The sequence below is a fragment of the Notolepis coatsorum genome, assembly GCF_963971535.1.
Source record: "Notolepis coatsorum genome assembly, chromosome: 13".
Classification (NCBI taxonomy): Eukaryota; Metazoa; Chordata; class Actinopteri; order Aulopiformes; family Paralepididae; genus Notolepis; species Notolepis coatsorum.
In genome coordinates, this window is record NC_140177.1 from 125,992,541 (window position 1) to 126,014,520 (window position 21,980).

Below are 21,980 nucleotides of genomic sequence, written 5' to 3' on the forward strand. Positions count from 1 at the left end.
TTGGATACCATCTGATGTCAGGTAAGGACTCTATGTTATCAGTGGTAGGATAATCGGAGTAAGTTTGATGAAGTTATAAGCTGTTTTGTGAAATGTCTTCTTTCGGTTTCACTGTAAAAGTCTGTGAGGAAATCAACGGAGCGATTATCAGTGCGCGGCCGTAATGTGCTTGCGTGCACGTATAATATTGATCATCTAGCGTTTATTTGAAAACTATTCATAAAAAGGCCGACGAATATCAACGTTGTGGAATATTCCACTAAAAGACGATTTTCATAGAATGCTCCAGAATGAGCTGTTTTTTATATCAAAACGGGGGCTTTTCTAACTGCTCTGAAACGGAAACGACGCGATAAAAAAACAATCTGCCTTCACAGCACTGACTGGAAAATAGTCTTTGATAATGCGATGGGCAGATTAGACACATAGCCATAATTTAAAACATAGATTAGGCGATATTAACGTTAACATTGGCGCCGATGGTGGCATTCAAGCGGTAAAACGGAAAACCAGGCGTGGCACTGAAAGAGTTAAGGGGGGGTGCAGAGTCATCAACACAATGTACCACCAAGAGCGGAGAGTTTATGTCTCTCAAAAAGCGAGAGACTAAACCTAAAGCTCTTGTTAGCTTACATGCTAACGTGAATGGGATCGGCAATAGCATTGCGGCTAGGCTAGCTACCATAGCAGTACAGCAGCTAGTTGAATGGATACACGTTATTTCGATGGCACAAGCTTCGGGGAAAAAAATCGAAGTTAAAAAAATAAAACATTTATTTATTTTTTATTTATTTTTTAAACTTTGATTTTTTTTTTTAAATGTTCGAAGCTTGTGCCATCGAACGAAGCTTCGAAGCTTCGAAGTATTTAAGACAGCCCTACTGTTATGTGGACATAAATAAAGCATTTAAAATGTGTGTGCGTGTCAGGGATGGGGAGAAAATAATTTACACAGCAATATATCGCAATATTTTGCATGCCAATATTATATCAATACAGTGATGGCAAGTATCTATATAAAAAATTCAAAATAAAGAATAATTATATAATATATACTTATTTTTTGTATATTTCTTTTTTGCTCGACAATCCCAATTTACGGCAATAGAAATTATTGAGGCTGCTGGGAAACAAGATGGCTGCCTGAACTAAGAGCTCTACACTGTCTCAGTGATTAAATTTGCAATTCTTACCTCCACTCAAGGACAATTTCAATAATTTTGTTTCAACTTAAATTAAGTAAAGGCTTTTGATAAAACGTGGTGATTTGCAAGATGTCAACAACAAGGAAAGGCCAGCGAAACAAACCAGATGTCGACGACCAAACAATTGAAACAGACAATGACCCCACTCTGGTCGAAATTATGTCAGAGTTAAAATCTCAACGCATTGCAATATTGGGCCGATTAGACGGTATCGATACTCGTCTGGAAAAGGTGACAAACCAAGTATCGGCGATTAAAGAAGGACTGACTAAAACAAACAAAGCAGTCGACAAACACAAGCAGCGACTGGATGAGACGGAAGAGAGGATTTCTGCACTAGAGGACAACCTGCAAACAACCCAGCGAGAGTTACACCGAGCCGAAAAGACATTGAGAACAATGGAGATGAAAACGGATGAGTTGGAAAACAGAGGGAGGAGGAAAAATCTGGTTTTGCTGGGGCTTCCAGAGAAATCGGAGGGTGACCAAACTCTACCTGAGTACATTCAGCACAAACTACCCAACTGGCTCAAGCTTTCATTGGAAAAAACACTCGACCTGGAACAAGTGTTTCGCCCAGCGCGACCACAATCACAACCACACGCTGGGAAATATCCCAGACCAGTCCTAATCCGCTTTTTACGAATCGGGGACAAAGGGCTGATCCTACAAGCAGCAAAGAAATCTACAATCACAGAGGGGGAAGCCAAACTCACCATTCGCCAGGACCTGCCCACAGAGGTACGTCGAAGACGCAGAGAATTCGACCGGATGACCAAGATATTCATCGAAAAGGGCATGTTTCGAGGATTTGCATACCCTCACCGGCTTCGAATCCTCCATAAAAACAAAATTGTCCTGTTTGACGATCCAAAAGAGGCAGAATCATTCGCCGACGAGCTGGACTGAGGTTTGCCTCGTAAACCGTTACCCATGGTGGAGGTAAGAAGATGACATTTACGTTTTTTTTTGTTTGTTTGCACCCCCTCATTATGACTGTTATAATACGGACAAATCACTTGACTTTGAAACCCCAGAGGAAGGGGTATTGATTTGCCAATACAGTCGCGATCGGCTGTTCTTTCTTTTCTCCTCAACGTGTATTTACTGTCTGGTAGCGGTACTTCCTGCAACAACGTGTGACGTCATACGGACGATACCATGACTAAAGGAAGGGAGGGGGTACAAGGAATGGCACGAATTTAACATGCATCTGTTTTGCACTGATATTTTTCTCTCAAACATTAGAAGGTCACAATGACTGAATGGTAAAAAGTATGTGGAGGAGAACTCTCAGCAGTATAATAAAAAAGAAAAAAAAAGTCTGCCTAATAAGAAACACCCCTCACCATTCAGTAATATCAGGTGACCAACTCATATTTAACAACATGGGGGGAAGTGAAGAGGGGAGGGGGTGTAAAGAGAAATACAAATAAATAAAAGGAAGTTATTACACTGAAGACAAGAGCTCCAGGGGCCAATATAAGAAAGATTTAATTCTTTTTCAGTTATTTTGTTTTTTCCATTATTGTTTCTCTATGGCCTACTAGGAGTAAATGTCGTGGTTCAGAAAACCATGGCTGGGGTGGGTTGATGTATTTCATGTATGTTTTTTATTCTATGTATGTGTATTCTATGTATGTTTTGTGTTCTATGTTTTTGTTTTTTGGTCATGTTTATTAATAAAAGCAATGGCAATATTTTCGAGGCAAATGTATACAGTCATAGATACTCCTCAAAGATTGCACCAACTACCATGTCAGATATAATTATAAATTCGTGGAACATTAAAGGCTTGGGAAATCCTATTAAAAGGAAAAAAAATGTATCCCTTCTAAAAGAAAACAAAGTAGATGTGGCTTTTTTACAAGAAACATATCTGTCAGACACTGAACACGCAAAGTTAAAAAGAGAATGGGTAGGTCAGGTCTATTTCTCATCATATAAAAGTCATAGCAGGGGAACGGCTATTTTGATTAACAAAACAATACCATTTACAGTAGAAAAAACAATTACAGACCCAAACGGACGGTTTGTCTTGGTGTCAGGCTGCATTTGGGGAACATCCATTACTTTTTTGAACATTTATGCCCCCAATGCCGATGAACCCACATTTATGTCTGACATGGTGTTGCTGTTCAATGAAAACTGTAAAGGTTTTGGAGTGATGGCGGGAGATTTTAATCTGACAATGACAGCATTGGATAAGTCTAGTCAAACTAACCATAGGTCCAAATCCTCAAAAGTTCTTCAAGGGTTATGTGCAGAAAGTGGCCTAATTGATGTCTGGCGTGAATTACATCCAGGCATTAAAGACTACAGCTTCTTCTCAAATGTACATAACTCATATAGTAGAATAGACTATGCCTTTATTTACTCAAAATATATATACATGATAAAGGAATGTGAAATTAGCCCAATAATTTTATCAGATCATGCCAGAATATGCATGACTATTCAGTTTAATAGGAACAACTCGTTCACCAAACAATGGAAATTTGATAATTCATTACTCCAAGATGAAGAATTTAAAGTAAAAACGCGAACATGGATTACAAACTACATAAAGGAAAATAATGACCCCCTCATTGACCCTAACATTATCTGGGAGGCTGCAAAAGCCACTTTAAGAGGACTAATAATTTCATATGGTTCATTTAAAAAGAGAGTAAAAAGAGCACAAGCACAAGAACTTGAGAGAGAAGTAATAAGATGTGAAGCACTTCATAAGACAGCGTCTACAGAGGACAATTGGAGACAATTAATTGTGGCCAGGGCCAAATTAAACCTTAATATTTCAAACGAAATTACAACAAAAATGAATTACGTTAGACAAAAGCATTACGAATTTGGCAATAAACCAAGTAAATTACTGGCCCATCAATTAAAGAAAGAACAAACTGAAAGAACTATTAAAGCAATTAATCTCAATGATAATATAACATATCAACCTAAAGAGATTAATCAAGCTTTCTTTGAATTCTACAATACACTTTACAAATCTCAAAGTTCTCATTCACAAGAACAACTGGACCAGTACTTACAAAATAAGAAATTGTCAAAATTGTCTGAATTAGACCAGCAATACCGTAACTCATCATTTACAAAAGAAGAGGTTCTGGCCACAATTAAGTTAATGCCCATAAATAAAAGCCCAGGACCAGATGGTTTTTCTGCTGAATTTTATAAAGAATTTTGGACTGAACTGCATCCCATTTTTATGGCAATGATGTATAATTTCTGTCACAATAGAATACTCCCTCAATCAATGAACTTAGCACATATCACAGTATTGCACAAAAGTGGCAAAGATCCTTTAAATTGTTCATCATATAGACCTATTAGTCTTTTAGATCACGATTACAAGATTATAACCAAATTATTAGCAAAAAGACTAGAAGATATTTTGCCTAAATTGATTAATCCAGACCAATCAGGTTTCATAAAAGGGAGATATTCTGCTGACAATATAAGGAGACTTTTAAATGTAATAAACCATTTGGACACCAGTCGGAGCCCTACTCTGCTCCTATCACTGGACGCAGAGAAGGCCTTCGATAGGGTTGAATGGAACTTTCTTTTTTCTATACTTGACAAGCTTAATATGGGACCAAACTTTATCGCTTGGATTAAAGCAATCTATAAAAATCCTAAAGCAGCTGTCATTACCAATGGAGCTTCCTCTGATTTTTTTACACTAACGAGAGGGACAAGACAAGGATGCCCACTGTCGAGTTCACTCTTCGCGATGGTGATTGAATTGCTGGCGTCATGTGTACGAGACAATATTCACATTAAAGGACTGAAAATGAATAAGGAGGAACATAAAATATCCTTATACGCAGATGACATTATTTTATACATAAAAGACCCAGAACAGTCCTTATCACACTTATATAACGAAATAGAACAATTTGGAAAATACTCTGGATATAAGTTAAACTTTAATAAATCAAATGCTTGTCTCCTGCATATGACCCCAACCGAAACGATGTATAAAACATATCCTTTTAATTGGTCTCCAGAAGGGTTTAAATATTTGGGAATAAACATTACACCGCAACTAGAGAACTTGTACAGGGAAAACTATTGTCCTCTTATAGAAAAGATAAAAACTGATTTGTGTAAATGGTCCACGCTCCCATTATCTCTGCAAATGTATTGTGCTGGGAACAAGGCACAGGTTATCTACAAATCCAAAGCTTCATTTAAACTTGTGTAATTCAGCAGTTCAACAAGTTGAAAGTACTAAACTCCTTGGAGTGATGCTGGATTGCACTCTGTCTTGGTCTCAGCATATTAATTATATTGTTTTAAAAATGGGAAGAGCAATTGGTATTTCCAGGAAATGTGCTTCTTTTGTTGCCCGTCCCCTTTTATGTCAGATAGTGAAAAGTTTAGTTTTATGTCATCTTGACTATTGCTCTGCGATGTGGTCATCTGCTGCCAGTGGTGACCTCAGGAAGCTCCAGGTGGTCCAGAACAGGGCAGCACGGTTGGTACTGGGCTGCTCACTAAGGTCTAATGTGAGCCGTATGCATGCCCGCCTCTCTTGGCTTAACGTTGAAAATAGATTGTCTTTTAATATACTTGTGCTGTTCAAATTGGTCATGAGCAGTAAGACTCCTGTTTTTATACATAATCAGATTGTTTTTAGTAATACTGTGCACGAGCATTACACTAGAGGTTCCAGTAGTGGGCAGCTTGAATTGCCAGGTCCTAGAACCAGCGCTCTGGGGAGATCTTTTATTTTTAGAGCATTAACTCTGTGGAATGGCCTGCCTCGGAACCTCTGCTGCATTTACAGTAGATTCACTTTTAAAAAGAATCTTAAATAGTTTTTAAATTGTTTTTAACACTGTAAAGTAATTTTTTGTTTTTGTTTTACACTAATGTAATTTTAGCTATATTAATTGTTACAGTAGGTTCATTATGCATTGTGTGTACTGACTTTACATTTTTTGCAATAGTGATTGTTTTTGTGTGTTTTTTTGTGTGTGGACCCCAGGAAGACTAGCTGGTTGCTGTCTGTTGTATAACAATGATGTTGTTGTTGTCATTGTTGTTATTATTTATTATTGTTTATTTAAAAATACATATGAGAAAAAATGAACAGTGTAAACAATATCATTAACTCTGAATATACAAATATGAGAAAAGCAAACAAGACGCGGTCTCGGACTGGTGGGGGCCCCTGATTCGAGGTCTTGGTGAGTCGGAGTGTTAAAGAGACATGATGCTCTGGCTGGGGCGCCGGATTTGGGGTCCTCACGGGGTAGGGACCTTGGTTGTCGATACTGGAGATGACGGGTGCTCAAGTAATCTCGCCTTATGGTACATACATGTGGGTATATGCATGTATATATATGTATGTGTGTATGTATATGTATGTATATATATATATTCTTATTAATTTATATATTTAATTTATACATGACTATTTTTTTTTTCATTATTCTGATTTAACTGATGGTCTTGTCATTGTCGTTATTATTATTATTATTATTATTATTATTATTATTATTATTACTGTTATTGTCCTGTGATGTCTTGTTTATTAGTATTGTTATTGTATTGTATTGTCTTGTTTCATGTTGAAAAGGGAAAATAAAGAAAAACTGCGAAAAAAAAAAAAAAAAATTATTGAGGTCAACAGCCTGAAAATGTCGTCTCGTTTAGATAAAACAGATGATGTAAATGTATTTTCATTGCAGATGTTAAAGGTTTTCCATTGGGACATAATTTGCAGTTGAAATAAGGTAACAATAAGCAATACATCGCAAATACGTGATTGTTACAATATCGTGACTCTAGTATCGATACAACATGGTATCGTGGGGCCTTTGGTGTGTGTGTATCTATGGGTGTGTGTGTGTGTGTATCTATCTATGGGGGAAGTGCCAGCATTCTAAAGTGTTGCCATTTTAGCAGTAAACACTTCTTTAAATAGTTTGATGCCGTCAATGATTTTTCTCACTCTGCCCGTGTTGCCAGGTCTGCTCTGGTTGTGCCAGTGTTCAAGTTTTGTTTTTGTCTACCTAAATGTTTACTGTTTACTGTGAGTGACCTGTAGTGCCAAATTTCCATCGGGATGAATAAAGTATTTCTATTCTATAAAAGAAGGGATGGTCTGGCCTGGCTATGTGGTCAGATGCCCCCGTAGAGCCCCCCGTTACCTGCTCCTCCGTCTTGAGGTCGCCGAAATCTCGGAGGAACTCCACCTCGGAGGGGAACTGGGCCGGTTCCAGGAAGTGCAGGAGACTGAAGAGCTCCTCCACGGTGTTCTGGAGCGGGGTGCCCGTGAGCAGCACCTTGTGCTCCTGGAGCGCCACGCAGGAAGGGGAGCAGGACAAGGGGAGAGACGGTTACGTTATAACAACAAGATACAAGATTCCTTTATTGCCACACAACCAGGTTGGTGGTATTTGTGATCTGTACAGAGTGTATTGAGCTCTAGTATATAAAACTGGAACATAGATACATTTACATACAGTGTTATTCAGACCAACTCAAACTCCAAGTGCCCAGCCCTCCTCCATCATCTTCTCCCTAGCTGTCAACCCCCCCCCTCCAACCTGATTGATGTTTGTTACTGTCGCTTTATGTTTCTGTGTTATCTCATGCTGCTTTCCCCCGTTTCCCCCGTGGTCTTATGTTCCTTTTTTGTTTATTTGTTTTACTTTGTTACTCTGCCTACTGTCAGCGACTTCGGGTCCGAAGCACTATATAAATAAAATGAATTATTATTATTATTATCATCATCATCATCTTCTCACCATGTCCAGCATCTTGAGGCTGTCCAGCAGCTTGCAGTTGCGGTTCTTGAGGCGGTGAGCCTCGTCAATGATCACGCAGCGCCAGGAGATCTCCCGCAGCTCGGGGCAGTCGGACAGCACCATCTCGAACGTGGTGATCAGCGCGTCAAACTTGTAGGCCCCCGGGATCAGGTGGTCCTGCACACAACAAGAGATGGAAAAACGCAAAGTTGGAATCCATGTCGGACACTACGTGTATATAGAGATTTGTAAAGTCTGTGTGTCTTGTCTAACCATACGTCTTCCACTCTCTACTTTCACGTTACGAGAGGCGCTGTGGGTCCTCGTGTGATGTGTGTCGGCCTGTAATGTGAGAGTTTGGAGTAGTGTGGTGACTGAACTGTCCAATGAGAACGTCGCCCAGGGCATCTCCCAGTCTGATTAGAGGCCGAAAGGTGTGTGTGCCGTGAGCAGAGCATCAGAAGAGACCAGGAACAGAACTCCTAACCTTCTCTGCTACCGTACTGCCACACCATCCCCTGATCACACAACACACCTCCCTCACACAACACACACAACACACCTCCCTCACACAACACACACACCTCCCTCACACAACACACACAACACACCTCCCTCACACAACACACCTCCCTCACACAACACACACACCTCCCTCACACAACACACCTCCCTCACACAACACACACAACACACCTCCCTCACACAACACACACACCTCCCTCACACAACACACCTCCCTCACACAACACACACAACACACCTCCCTCACACAACACACACAAGCTTCACACACACACCTCCCTCACACAACACACCTCCCTCACACAACACACACACCTCCCTCACACAACACACCTCCCTCACACAACACACACAACACACACAACACACCTCCCTCACACAACACACCTCCCTCACACAACACACCTCCCTCACACAACACACCTCCCTCACACAACACACACAACACACCTCCCTCACACAACACACACACCTCCCTCACACAACACACCTCCCTCACACAACACACACACCTCATTCACACAACACACCTCCCTCACACAACACACCTCCCTCACACAACACACCTCCCTCACACAACACACCTCCCTCACACAACACACAACACACCTCATTCACACAACACACCTCATTCACACAACACACCTCCCTCACACAACACACCTCCCTCACACAACACACCTCATTCACACAACACACCTCCCTCACACAACACACCTCCCTCACACAACACACCTCCCTCACACAACACACACACCTCATTCACACAACACACCTCCCTCACACAACACACAACTAGGGCTGTCTTAAATACTTCGATGCTTCGAAGCTTCGTTCGATGGCACAAGCTTTGAACATAAAAAAAAAAATATCGTAAAAAAAAAAAAAACAAAAAAAATAAAAAAAATTTGCTTCAGTGTGTGTGTGTGTGTGTGTGTGTGTGTGTGTGTGTGTGTGTGTGTGTGTGTGTGCATGGGGCCATTGGGTGGGGCCGGGGGACAAATACACTGGAGGAAAGTAACCCAGCTCAGCACTGCCCAAATTATATCATCACTATTGCCTGTTTGAAGGATATCATCCTCAAACACATATACACCACCTACACGCCTATTCTCAGTCCTTGCCCCACAATGGTGGAATGAACTACCCACCCCAGTTAGGACAGCCGAATCCCGTCCAATCTTTCGCCATCGACTAAAGACGCACTTCTTCAACCATTATCTGAAATAAAATAAAATAAATCTAACCCTAACTAACCTTACTGTCATGCACTTGTCCTAATAAACTAACCTACACTGTAACACGCAACACTTTGACGAATATTGTTACTCAGCTGATAGAGTTGTATCCTTCCTGATGACCTGTCGTACAGAACTTATAAGTCGCTTTGGATAAAAGCGTCAGCTAAATGACTAAATGTAAATGTGAATGTAAATGCCTTGTAGAATTCCACACATAAGAAAGAAAGATACTGGGATGAATAAACAAAATAGGAAATAAAATGTAGAAATGCATGCAATACATAAATAAATATGAATCTCCATATATGAAATAGAACATTTAGATAAGGTGCTACTGAGATGTTTTGGTGAGTTCTTTGTTTTTTTGTGGAAGTAGCCCTTCTTAAAAATGCATGAACATTCACTGATAATTGGTCTGTAGTGGAGTCTACAAGGTCTACATTGCCGGACCTTGTAGACTGACATAATTCTGTGCATAGTTTAGTCTACACAGGCCATATTTCAAATAATCAAAATCTTACTTCATTCATCTTAAACATTCTTGATTTGGGGGATTGGTAGTTCCCATGAAATCTGAAGTTGTTCAAACGACAACAGCGATCCACCTTGAATTAAATCACACGCTGTGTCACAGTCACGAAAGGGGCTACTTAATTCATTAATCCAATCCACTTTATTTATAGAGCACATTTAAAAACAACAAAGTTTACCAAAGTGCTGTACAAGTCCCACAACATAAAAAAAATATATATATATATATTAAAAAAAAATATATATATGTTTTTAATTCGAAGCTTCGAATTAAAATCGAAGCTCGGCCCCGAAGCTTCGATTGCCAAAAAAAAATTCGAAGGTCAGCCCTACACACAACACACCTCATTCACACAACACACCTCCCTCACACAACACACCTCCCTCACACAACACACCTCATTCACACAACAGACCTCCCTCACACAACACACCTCCCTCACACAACACACAACACACCTCATTCACACAACACACCTCATTCACACAACACACCTCCCTCACACAGCACACAACACACCTCATTCACACAACACACCTCCCTCACACAACACACCTCATTCACACAACACACCTCCCTCACACAACACACAACACACCTCATTCACACAACACACCTCCCTCACACAACACACCTCCCTCACACAACACACCTCCCTCACACAACACACCTCATTCACACAACACAACACACCTCCCTCACACAACACAACACACCTCCCTCACACAACACACCTCCCTCACACAACACCTCATTCACACAACACACCTCATTCACACAACACACCTCCCTCACACAACACACACAACACACCTCCCTCACACAACACACCTCATTCACACAACACACCTCCCTCACACAACACACCTCCCTCACACAACACAACTCCCTCACACAACACACCTCATTCACACAACACACCTCCCTCACACAACAGGCACAACACACCTCCCTCACACAACACACCTCCCTCACACAACACAACTCCCTCACACAACACACCTCATTCACACAACACACCTCCCTCACACAACAGGCACAACACACCTCCCTCACACAACACACGTCCCTCACACAACACACCTCCCACACACAACATACTACAACATAGCAACATAGCATACTACAAGAACCTTGGGGTCCACAAAGACGACTTCAAACTGGAAATGGTAACAACAGATGAGGTACTCAAAAAACTGAGTGCCCTCCAACCTAACAAGGCCACTGGCCATGACAACATCCCCTCCAAATTCCTCAGAGACTCAGCAGCCGCCATCACCCCAGTCATCACACACATAATAAACATTTACATTTACATTTACATTTAGTCATTTAGCTGACGCTTTTATCCAAAGCGACTTACAAGTTCTGTGCGACAAGACAGCAAGAAGGGTAAAGGTAAACCTCTCCATAAAACAGGGACACGTCCCCAAGGACTTCAAAATTGCGAGAGTAACACCCCTGCACAAAAAAGGCAGTAAATTAGACCCTGGCAACTACCGCCCTGTTTCTATCCTAACCTCCATCTCGAAAGTCATGGAAAAAATTGTATAAGAACAGGTCGAAAAATACCTTGCAGAAAAAAATCTAATCTACGAATTCCAATCTGGCTTCAGAACATCCCACTCCACTGACATATGCCTTCTCTATTTAAACGACCACATCAAACAAGAGGTGGACGCGGGCAAATACTGCGGCATGGTCATGCTGGACCTACAAAAGGCCTTCGACACCGTCAATCACACCATTCTGATTGACAAGCTAAAAGCAATTGGTTTTGATAGTCTATCAGTGAGCTGGATGCAATCCTACCTGGAGGGGAGAGAGCAGATGGTGGAGGTAAACGGTACCCTACCCCCCCCCCCCCCCCCCCCTCACAGTGAGCTGTGGTGTTCCACAAGGAAGCATACTAGGTCCGCTACTGTTCCTAATTTATGCAAATGACATGTCGTCAGCTTGTGACTGCAACTTGTTCCTGTTTGCGGACAACTCAGCCCTGCTGGTCTCTGACAAGAACAAGTTACAGGTTGAAAAAACCCTCAGCTCAGAACTAGGCAAAATCGGTGCACCCCTACTACTGAAGACTCTGGCAGGAGCACTCATTCAATGGTACTACGACTATGCATGCACCTCATGGTACCAAAGCACCTCAAAGGCGCTAAAAACTAAATTACTAACATCTCAAAACAAACTGGTCAGACTACTGCTTGACCTTACTCCTAGAACCCACCTCACCCCTGCCCACTTTGACAACCTAGGATGGCTTAGAGTAGACGACAGAGTACAGCAACTTGCAATGGGCCTGGTCTACAAGATACACTACACGACCAAGGTACCCATGTACATGTCAAAATACTTCCCAAAGGTCAGTGAATACCACGATCACAACACCAGAGGGAGCTCCACAAATCATGTTAATCCCAGATTCGGCTAAAACAAGGGACTAAACACGTTTCGCAATTATGCCACATCAATGTGGAACGCCCTACCCAAAGCTGTAAAGGAATGTGAATTAGGGCTGGGCGATATGACGATATTATATAAATATTGGGTACAGTTCATTAACGATACACTTTTTAAACGTATCGTGGATATCGTGATGTTTTGCCCAAGAGGATTGTGTCGCGTCAATCTGTCCACACGTTACTCGTTCATATCTCAGCCCGTGCTGAGATATGCCCATTCCGCGGTCTGTTAATAAAGTTTTCAATCAGACAGATATATGGAAAGGCTTTTATTATAACATTCGTTGTAGTAAAATCATTATGCCTCATTTAGTCATCCTGTGGAGCACTGGTCTCCTACTCGACGGCCGCGGGGAGCTAACGTTAGTAGCTTTGTTGTTGTTCAGCACACAGGACATTCAGGAAGTCAAAAACGAATATAGCGCTTGCCGATTGGTGCTAAGAACAGCAGGGCGGGTGCAAGCGCTGTGACGTAATTGGCAGACTCGACTGTCAATCAAAATTATTATGTTTCCGTCAGAATGAATGAATGAAAACTTTATTAAAAGGTTGCAGAATGGGTACAATACAGTACAGGAGGATGAAGACCAGAAAAAGACTTTCGGCTTTTTTACATAAGGGTCCTCCATTTTCAATTCATCAAAACATTTAGAGACATACATATATACAGTAGTTTCATAAAAATGCTAAAATGCTATTGATTGATTGATTTAAAACTTTATTAACATCCGGTTACTAAACCGGAACTTCCGGTTTAGCTGCAATATGTAGCGCACGCATTTGGTAATAGCTCCGCTCCCGTTACCGTTAATTTCGTTTAAAAACCGTATTTGGACAATACCAAAAGAGATTAGACCACATCGTATGTATTGATAGGACCTTCTACTAACTATATCAAAAGACAACATGGTTAAGGATAAGGAAAAGATTGGAAAGAAACAAGAAACGGCAATTCCAACGGCGCAGATTGAAACACGTTAAAAAAAAAACGTTCAAGGCGACGCTGCTGCAGATCCGTTGGAGACAAGCCCCGACGAGGGGAATACAGAGGAGATTACACCGGGACCATCGACTATTGGCCCCGACAGGGAGACAATAGATGTCAACATAACAGGAACGACAGGAACAAGCTCCGTGAGAGATAAAGCAGGTGATTTTGAGAAGATAATTGCAAACAAATCCATCGGATCTCTCACTGCACCCACACCACCAACTGACACAAGCAGTACAATTACACCACCCGACTTCAACTCACTGACTATCCTGATGAAAGAACAGATGGTCGCTTTCAAATGACACATCGAGGAACTCAAAGATGAATTCAAAGCACACGTCGATGCTAAACTCGAAGAGGTTATGAGAGCGGTCGCTGTACAGTCCGAGCGAATCACGACAGTGGAGAATACGGTGACAGATATTACACGAGCAGTCAAAATGAACGAGAACACCATCGATGTTGGAATGACAGAGGTAACAAATGAGATAAAAAGGGTGGAAGAGGCATGCCGGAGGAAAATACAAGATGTTAAAGATGAAGCGATGGAGAGGCTACTCGAAACCCAACGCTACTACAGGCGAAATAACATCCGCATTGTAGGACTTGATGAAGAAGTCAATTGCACAGACGACAACTTTCCAACAGTGCTATCAGTGATTTTGGGTAACAACTTTCTAAACACAGTGCCGACAGTGGACCAAGCTTACAGAATCGGTACTCGGGAGCAAAGAAGCAACGGGCCAAGAGTCATCATTGTTACTCTGCGGAAGACGGCAATAAGAGATGACATCATCAAAATTGCTCGCATTCAAAGGGGGAAGCTGAAACATAATGAACACTCAATATTTATCTACGAGGATCTTTGCAAAGAGGCCATCGCTCGACGTCTCCCCTACAAGGAGGTGATGCAGAAATTGTTCATGTCTGGCCTCAGACCAAGGCTAGCATACCCGGCGCTGTTATCGATCGTGGGCAGGGACAGCCGTAGGGTAGGATTACACACGCCTAAAGAAGCTGAGGAATATTGGAATCGACATGGAGCAGAACCCCCAAGGCAGAACGAAACACTGTCTGAAAACAGATAAGCCTTCTCATCTCTCTCTTTCTCTGTGTATATCAGTATTAGAATGACTTTATCTGTGCTCAACAAAATTAGCAGATGATATGCAGGCCGGCTACACCAAGGCAAATTGTGTATAATACGATTCGTAATGCATACTATTTTCAGACCTCTGGTCTCCGTGGAGACAAGAACATATCATTGACAATAAGAACAATCTGGAAGATTCTGGGCTTATCGCTCGACTGCTCTGGGTCACTTAGATCATTCTGGAACACAACAACAGTCTGTTAGTATATACTAGTGTATTCTACAACCTTCTAGAATATAATGCACCATAACAACGAAGGCTTGCAACTCTAACATTAACATCCGGTGTGTATAAACATAGCATATGATCAATTGACTGAAGTTTAATCAGGCCTTAATAAAACTTTAAAAAATCAACCACACCTAAACGTATGAGCACAACAAGGTTATTCTAACAATTTAAGTAATCACTCCACTGATGAAGAGATTGGCACATTGTAGCTCTAAAAGGCTCTGTTTTTCTCTTTTATCTAATTACTCAATTCTGTTCTAGTGGCTTCTCCACGTTGAGTATTATTCTATCTCTCACTCCTTATTTTTATCTTTTTTTTCTTTTTTTTCTTTCTCTCTCTTTTATCTTACATTGTTCTTTCACATTGTTCTTCATATTAAGGTGTTAATGTTTCTCTACAATCTTTTCCTTTTTCCAGATGTTTCCTACATAAGTTAGTAGAGGGTTCAAATGAATATATCGATGAAAGTTTATTCTTTTTTTTTTCATTTTTCATAATATTTCATTACAGTAAGGGAAGGCGCAAGACCAAAAGCGACATTCTATTGTATTAGAATGAAAATGTTAGATCCTATGGCAATTAGCATAGGAAGATTAGGATTACAAAACTCAGTTTGGGCAATCCGGTGGCCTAAGGGAGGGAGTCATACGCGGAGGATGTGTTTTTGGAACACAGGCCTGTACGACTCTCTGGGTGAGGGGAAAATAGGGGATTTTTATTTGTATATATATATATGTTTTTAAGCTCGGCTCTCAACGGGACCTCAATAATTGGATGTACATCTATTGTAGCTTCGCACTCCAGAAGCATTACCAAAAACTACACAAAAACATGCATAGATTATGGCTAGTTTGAATATAATGATATGGAACACTGGTGGGATAAACAAACAACACAAACGCAAAAGCGTGCTCACACTGATGAAAAAAGAACATGTGGACGTGGCTCTACTAAGCGAAACGCACATTTTAGAGGAAGACATAGATACGTTAGCGGATAACACATACCATAATATTAGTCACTCTTCTTTTGGTACGAGAACTCGAGGTGTAGCCATAGTCGTCAGATGTAAGTTAAATATCGAATTAAAGGGGGTATGGTCGGATGCGGAGGGGCGTATAACTATAGCTAGGATTGTACACAATAACAGGAAAATAGCGTTGGCAGCGGTATATGCCCCAAATTTGTACGAAGAGGGTTTCTTCACTTCACTAACCGATGAAATGTTAAACCATCCCGAGTACTCATTTATAATAGGTGCGGATTTTAATGCCATTTGGAATCCAAGGATGGACAAATCTTACCTTGCCTTTTCCAGCGAACAAAAAATTCATCTAAAGCATTAAAGGATTGGTCAAAGACTACAGGGGTAAATGATTTATGGCGTTCACTTAATCCCACGACCCGAAAGTACTCTCGTCGATCGGCGAGACATAACACATTATCCAGAATTGATTATGTCTTTGCATCCCCGAGACTATTTGATAAATATGAAGTGGAAATGATACCCAATGCATATATTTAGCAATGAGATATTATATGATTTAGATATGAAATATGATGAATTGAAAATGGGGGACCCTGATGTAAACAAGACGAAAGTATTTCTCTGGTCTGCATCCCCTTAACAATTGTATGTATTGAGCTGTACTGTACCCATTCTGCAATCTGTTAATAAAATGTTCAATCAATCAATCAATCAATCAATCAAACACACCTCCCTCACACAACACGCACAACACACCTCCCTCACACAACACACCTCCCTCACACAACACACACAACACACCTCCCTCACACACAACACACCTCCCTCACACACACACACACCACACCTCCTTCACACAACAACACACCTCCCTCATACAACACACACAACACACCTCCCTCACACAACACACACAAGCTTCACACAACACACCTCCTTCACACAACACACAACTCCTTCACACAACACACACTTCCTTCACACAACACACAGCTCCTTCACACAACACACACCTCCTTCACACAACACACACCTCCTTCACACAACACACCCCCCCCCCCCCCCCCCCTCTAACCCTAACCCCCCCCCCCCCCCACCTTGTCGTCCTTGCTGTACATCTCGTACTGCTGGATCATCTGCCGGCTGGCCAGGCTGCCGTGGTACACGATGGCGTTCATGTCGGTCCAGGTGGCGAACTCGCGCTCCCAGTTGGTGATGGTGGAGAGCGGGGCGATGACCAGGAAGGGGCCCTGGATGCCGGTGGCGAACACCTCCGACAGCAGGGTGATGGACTGGATGGTCTTGCCCAGGCCCATCTCGTCCGCCAGGATGCAGTTCTGCCTGTGGGGGGGGGGGGGGGTGAGCGGGTCAGGTGTTCTACATGCCGAGTATGAGCTACTGCCCTCTGGGAGGAGGTTTAGAGTTCCACGCTCTAGAGTATTTGATATTTTTTACCAGCCAAACAGATTTTTTTTACTAGCCAAAAGAAAATCGCTAATTGTGATAATTACTTCTTTGTATGTCTTCGTCTAAATAGATTTTCAATCGTAGTAATAATCACACCGTGGCTCTACTCTTTAAAATATTAGCATAAAACATTAACACTTTAATCGCCGAAGACGCTGTGCAGCGTCTTTCCCCGCCATGCTTATTCTGCCGAAGACGCTGGACAGCGTCTTTGATATCAATATTTAAAAAATCTGTGATCAAAATCATATTTCTCCCCCGGAGACATTATATGTACTGGTGAGCCCCTCTCAACTCTCCAACGGTTCAAGAGCGCCATCTGGTGGCCGATCGGCCGATCGCCCAAACAGGAAGTGATGCGGATGAAGTGGTGCTCACCCATATTTCGTCCGGGCACTCGCTATCGTTAGCAGGACTCCATCTTGACACACTGGATGTCGATCGGTTGCAAATAACTCGATAAACAACATGATTTGGACGTATATACTATTATACAACCTGGAAATGGATCGGGTATTTCTACATCCCATAATAGGAATATTTCAGTTGCACGCTCATCGTCCAACGGCGCGAGGAAGATACGGTAAGATCCAGCTTTTTTTTTTTTTTTTTTTTTTTCTTTAGCAACTGCTCTAATGATCATATCACCCACACTAGATGAATGATATAACGTTGCCCACGGAATTATAAGCGACCCCCCGCCCATCCGGTCAACATCAGATCATACTTAGTAACTCCTAGAAGCACGTCCAGTTGAAATTTTTTATCTCGCACAGATTCCTATCAAACTGTATTTGATCATCAATATAATACATTTGGGGCTATAAATCAAGTTCTGGAGAAAGCTGCAGAAAACGATAAAAACATACTTATACTTTAGACCGTATTTTAGTATGAATATGTGAATGAAAAAGTATAACGTTGCTACACCCTGAACAATAGATATAGGACGTTGAATGGGCCATAGTAATGTCAATTTAGCAATACAATTTAAAAAGTTATAGCCCTGCAAAGAAGGGGAACTTCTCCATGTTAAATAGGGCTGGCGAGGGATGGTAAATTATGAATTTAACCCCGGCGATCAAAGTGTTAATAACAGTGTCTCTACTCTTCACAATATTAGCATAAAACATATTAACATGAAAGAGGGATCTATTCTGGACTGGGTTGGGCTGAACTGGGCAGTGAAAGATGCTGGGTTGGACTGGGTTGGGCAGTGAAAGAAAAAAAAAAACAAAGTATGTTGTGAAGTGTATAGATAGATGTGAAATGTATAGATGTAGCAGTACTGTCTATCTGTATGTCGTGTATGGCATATGTTATGAATTGAAAATGGGGGACCCTGATGTAAACAAGACAAACGTTTTTCTCTGGTCTGCATCCCCTTAACAATTGTGTGTATTTAAGCATTACATCACACGCAGGAGTGGTTTGTGACCAATAAACCATGCCTAGGGGTGGTTGTTAGGCCCGAGGCGCAGCCGAGGGTCGTTAGACCCCCCTAGGCATGGTTTATTGGTCACAAATCACGACTGCACGTGGTGTAAAGCTTTTATACAACTGCCAGATTCATCCAACCTTATTTCTATACAATAAACACACATTAATCGAAGATTTATTGAAAAAACCATCCGCCAGAAAAAGTAGTTCCCACAACTCCATGTGGAAGCAGCTTGAAGTGCATCCAACCAAACTAACACATCCAACTGTGTATTATTGGAATGATTGAGAGAAGTTGCCTCATGTGGAAGCAGCTTGAAGTGCATCCAACCAACTAACACATCCAACTGTGTATTATTGGAATGATTGATTGAAAATTTATTAAAACGTTTTCTTTGCCCTATAGGAAAAAAACGTTTTCTTCGCCCTATTTTTTTATTTATTTCTTTTAGCCTAAACTTAACCAGTTGGAAACCAGGGGTACAGTAATAAAATTAGCAATCAACCAATCAATCAATTCAATAGACCATGCTCACTTAAAACAGCGCTGCTTCTCTCTCAGTCTGACTCCCCCGCTGTTGCAGACAGGAGTGTGTGTGTGTGTGTGTGTGCGTGTGTGTGTGTGTGTGTGTGTGTCACAGTGTGTGTGTGCGTGTGTGTGTGTATGTGTGTGTGTGTGTGTGTGTGTGTGTGTGTGTGTGTGTGTATGTGTGTGTTTGTGGGTACGCCAGCGTCGGACAGTGTGAGAGAGAACGCTGCAGTCGGAAAGTAGGAAGGAAGAAATTTAAATCAATCAATTAATCTATCAATCAATCCGCGATTTTTCTTTTGTTCTAGATTGAGTCAAGACCCATCAATTACATCATCCAACATTGTTTAAAATACTAACACGTTCCCCTTGACAGAATCGCTTTATATTTAGTCGTTATGACGCTATCAACATATCCATTTGTTAAAGATTATTGTCCGCCATCTTGTTTTTTCCGACGGAGTGATCCGGCGGAGTGATGTGATTCGGTGGTGGGCGGGTCCTGGGACCAGGAGCGTGGATTATGAAGGATACATACGTGTAAATGGACTGTTTCAGCCAATCAGAATAGAGAAATTTGCATGCCGTTGTATAATGAGCCGTACTGTATTGTACCTGTTGCAAAGGGTCAGATTAAACTGAATATATATATTTATTGTTTTGATATACCTTGTATATCGTTTGTATATATACACGGAATATCCCTTTACCTGCGTACAGACCAGAGTAATATTCGCTCTCCTATTGGACAGCCCCCCCAGGCTCCAGGCAGTCTCGCACTCAGACAGGTGCAGTGGGCGAGTTTGGGGCATGTTAGAACATGCCTTTGGCAGTGTAGTGATTCAGGACCAAAGTGACCAGGTTGGGACTAGATATTCACTTACGTATAAATACGGCGCAGGTGTAAACAGCAGCAATTCGTTCATTACTAGTAATACCTTCACCACGAGTCAACGTGCAGTGAAGTGAGCAACCTTGCATCTAAATAGAGCATTGAGAACCGTGTGCGAATAGAATGCTAAAGTGTCAGAGTTTAACGCAGTAACGTTGAGTTCGACTTAATCTAATGTGAAGTAATAGTCGATCATTTATTGTGTATCGTGCGGCTACAGTTCTTCAGTGACCAGCATTACCATCGGTTCGTCGTGTATTTAGCTAGTGCACTTATCCAGGCTGTGCGGCCTAAATCCGTGCCCACACCCGAGGAGTCCTAGGCGAGAACCGTTGGATATGTACACAGGAGAATCTACACCGGCGATTGCAGAACCATTTCTGGTTGGATTATATTGCTTTGGGACCGTGACCACCGGAGAAGAGCACCGTTGATTCCACTGTCGTTTGGGATTTACCCCCGTGAGGATCACCACTCGGGCCCGCCTCTTGGAAGGGGCTGGCTAGCTGTCGTCAATGCTATCGAGCATCTTGGATTACAACTATTGCTTTGTCTGCTGATCAAGGGAGTACATGCACCGGCTCCTGTATCTGGAGCCTCGTTATTCCTCGTTGACCCAGACTTTGTACCCGAACATTCCTCTACCCCTTCCGGCCTTACACCCCGGAGGGAACCCCCCAGTGTCTCCAGCTGGTACCGGTGTGGCCCATATAATTGCTATACCACAGGTGGCGTCAGCTTAGACCCATCCTAGTATTCCTACTATTCTCATTGACTTATGCTCTTGACTGACTTTACGTATGTTCTTCGCCATACAAGCGCGAGCCTAATTCTCTATCTGTAACCTAACGTTGCTTAATAATAATAAATAACCCTCCAATAGAACTTTATGTGTCAATGCCGTATTCTTGTGTGGGTGTTCATCATATATATTCATGTACTGTATGGCCAGTAATTAAAGTACATAACTAGTAGTGGTTTAATATATCACAATCTTTAATACAGTCAGGGTATTGTAACCCCTCAGTTACAGTACCCATTCTGCAATCTGTTAATAAAGTTTTCAATCAATCAATCAAGTTAACTTTGAACCTCTGTTGTCAAGCCGCGTCAATGTTGTGTATGCATCCGAGTGTTCACTGTGCCTTTAAGACGGCACGGTGGCCTTACGACAGTGCTGTGAAGTACCGTCAAGTGTTGTGGTAACGTCAGTTGGGTTGGTGTGCTGTTGTGCACTGGTTCGTGACTGCGATGTGCAAGCCAGGGGCTTTTGAGCATGAAATAAAATGTCTAACCTTACGTCGTAGTCCGGTGCGTTTTTGGAAACATTATAGTAACTAATAACAGATACACCTAGCTAACATGGGGCTGGCTGCTTTGAGCACACGGGGCAGTTCCAATAGACTAACATACACCTCTGTGATTTAAATGTGTCCTTGCCTTAGACTCGAGGGTTGGATGCAGTTCCCCATTGGTCAGTCTGTCTGTTTTCCATTTTCTGCTGTGTTTAACGTTATCTGTTTGCGAGTGCTTCCTTGAC

General features: G+C 41.8%; 1 protein-coding gene across 4 annotated transcripts in view; it reads right to left on the reverse strand.

Annotated features, from left to right (window-relative positions):
• chd8 (chromodomain helicase DNA binding protein 8) overlaps positions 1–21,980 on the reverse strand; it is a 202,305-nt gene that overhangs the window by 122,684 nt on the left and 57,641 nt on the right. For all 4 annotated transcript variants that reach the window (XM_084328043.1, XM_084328042.1, XM_084328041.1 and 1 more), the window contains exons 15-17: positions 17,210–17,453; positions 7,982–8,158; positions 7,382–7,525 (exon numbers count right to left, since the gene is read on the reverse strand). In XM_084328043.1, coding sequence (XP_084184169.1) covers positions 7,382–7,525; positions 7,982–8,158; positions 17,210–17,453 — 565 coding nt within the window. The remainder of the gene's footprint in view (positions 1–7,381; positions 7,526–7,981; positions 8,159–17,209; positions 17,454–21,980) is intronic.